The following is a 2,460-nucleotide window of genomic DNA, read 5'->3' as shown; positions in this document are numbered from 1 at the left end:
TTCAAAAGCACATTTCTCTTGATGAGCAGCTCTTCTGCCAGCCCAGCAGGGCTGGGGCACTGCTTGCAGCCACCCTGGGCACAGCACAGAGGTACAGAGAGCTTCAATCAGTCAGGGCTGGGAAGGTGCTGAGAAGTGCCTGGGGCAGAATCACTGCCAACCCTTGGCACAGGAACCTCTGGCTGCAGGACAATGCAGCTGCAGCTCCTGGAGCCATCTTCTAAAGCTGGAATATCCCAATGCCTCCAGACCCTGTGAGTGCATTCTGTGATTGTCTCTTGTGCAGAGCAGCCAGGGGTGCCCTGGGCTGTCCTGCAGAGCAGGGTCCTGCAGCCCAGGGCGCTGTGCTGGGGCAGGGACTCTGCTGCCTGCCAGGGACAGCTCTCAGCCAGCCCTGGCAGCTTCTCCCAGCACGGGGGGACAAGGTCTGGGTGGGAGGAGACAGCTGGTCAGGCTTGGAAGTGTTTTCTTTGTCTGTTGAGGATGCTGAATTGTTCAGGACTGCTCCCATGACCTTTAACTGTAGAATATTTCCAAGTAGGTTATACAGGGAGCACAGCAAGGCTGGGGCTGCATAAATTGGAAAATCTTGCTTTTTTAATCTACTGCTTTCTGTTGCCAGGATGAAAAACTGCACATTGATATTCATCTCTCAGTCAAAGTTCAGAAAAAGAAAATAGCTTTTTCTCAGATCGTACTAAGCCAGGCAGTGACAGAAACCTGCACAGGGCCCCCTAGAAGCTGCATCAGTTTTGCTTTTTCAGCCTCCTCAGGGTTGCTCTGACAGAGCCATCAGAGCCTGGAGAGCAAGAGCTGCCACTGGGCATTGCCAGAGCTGGGAGGCTCTGCAGGGCAGAGTTGAGCCCCCAGGGCTGGGCTGGGCTCTGGCAGCACTGGCAGGGCCCAGCCCTGGGCACAGGGAAGCAGCTGCTGGCAGGGACAGCTCCAGGCAGCAGAGCCCTGGGCAGGCAGTGGGGGGAAAGTGCCCCCAGGCTGTGCTGGGATATTTAAAGTCCTCTCCAAACACAACTGTTCCATGATTGCTTTTTTTACAGATTCCCATGCCAAGGCAGTGCAACTGTCCAACAGCAGCTCCATCAGGCACTTCCTCCTGCTGGCATTGGCAGACACGCAGCAGCTGCAGCTCCTGCACTTCTGCCTCTTGCTGGGCATCTCCCTGGCTGCCCTCCTGGGCAACGGCCTCATCATCAGCGCCGTAGCCTGCGGCCACCACCTGCACACGCCCATGTTCTTCTTCCTGCTCAACCTGGCCCTCAGCGACCTGGGCTCCATCTGCACCACTGTCCCCAAAGCCATGCACAATTCCCTCTGGGACACCAGGGACATCTCCTACACTGGATGTGCTGCACAGCTATTTCTGTTTGTCTTCTTCATTGGAGCAGAGCTTTCCCTCCTGACCGTGATGTGCTATGACCGCTACGTGTCCATCTGCAAACCTCTGCACTACGGGACCCTCCTGGGCAGCAGAGCTTGTGCCCACATGGCAGCAGCTGCCTGGGCCAGTGCCTTTCTCAATGCTCTCATGCATACGGCCAATACATTTTCCCTGCCCCTGTGCCATGGCAATGCCCTGGGCCAGTTCTTCTGTGAAATCCCCCAGATGCTCAAGCTCTCCTGCTCACACTCAAACTACAGGGAACTTGAGCTTCTTGTTGTTACAGTCTTTTTGGTATTTGGTTGTTTTGTGTTCATTGTTTTCTCCTATGTGCAGATCTTCAGGGCTGTGCTGAGGATGCCCTCTGAGCAGGGACGGCACAAAGCCTTTTCCACCTGCCTCCCTCACCTGGCTGTGGTCTCCCTGTTTATCAGCACTGGTATATTTTCCTACCTAAAGCCCCCCTCCATGTCCTCTCCATCCCTTGATCTGGCCCTGTCAGTTCTGTACTCGGTAGTGACTCCAGCCTTGAACCCCCTCATCTACAGCCTGAGGAACCAGGAGCTCAAGGCTGCCGTGTGGAGACTGATGGCTGGATGCATTCAGAAAGACTAAATTAGATGACAATTTTTGCAAATCACTTGCAATAAAAGTCATCCTAGATAGCTCTTGTTGGTTTTCTTGCTGTTTTTTTTTCCCTTGATTATAGTTTTTTCATATTTTCCAAAAGAAAAGCCACAGTTCGTTCCAGGCAGGCTGGGGGCAAACAGCATGGCTGGGGCTCTTCAAGGGCCCTGGAGCAGACGGGAAGGAGCAGCAGAGCAGGGGCTGATCCATCTCCAGTGCACTGCACAGCCCAGGGCAGCGTCCAAGAGCGTCCTCATGGAGCTGCCAACAACATCCCTCCTCTGAAGCCCTGGCCTCTCCCCCAGCTCACACAGGTGTCCCATCCTTGCAGGCACAGACACGGCAGCACTGGCTCAGCAGCCCCTGTTTGCATTGCACACAGCAGGGGGAGCACCCCCATGCTGTTGCTGTGGGGACATGAACCTGAGGGAGCACAA

At 55.0% G+C, this 2,460-nt stretch overlaps 1 protein-coding gene across 1 annotated transcript; it reads left to right on the top strand.

The window, feature by feature from the left end:
- Window positions 1-1,084: 1,084 nt before the first annotated feature.
- Window positions 1,085-2,011, top strand: LOC131096409 (olfactory receptor 14J1-like). Its single transcript, XM_058044747.1, has one exon. It carries the CDS (start codon window positions 1,247-1,249, stop codon window positions 2,009-2,011), a length of 765 nt encoding a protein of 254 aa, XP_057900730.1. The 5' UTR covers window positions 1,085-1,246.
- The last annotated feature ends 449 nt before the right edge of the window (window positions 2,012-2,460 follow it).

Source organism: Melospiza georgiana, unplaced genomic scaffold (assembly GCF_028018845.1).
Source record: "Melospiza georgiana isolate bMelGeo1 unplaced genomic scaffold, bMelGeo1.pri scaffold_29, whole genome shotgun sequence".
Lineage (NCBI taxonomy): Eukaryota > Metazoa > Chordata > Aves > Passeriformes > Passerellidae > Melospiza > Melospiza georgiana.
The sequence above is the reverse complement of the archived record's forward strand: the minus strand, read 5'-3'. Positions and strand labels throughout refer to the sequence as shown.

Excerpts from the sequence above, each read along its gene's own strand:
- LOC131096409 (XM_058044747.1), top strand. The coding sequence starts at position 1,247 with ATGTTCTTCTTCCTGCTCAACCTGGCCCTCAGCGACCTGGGCTCCATC.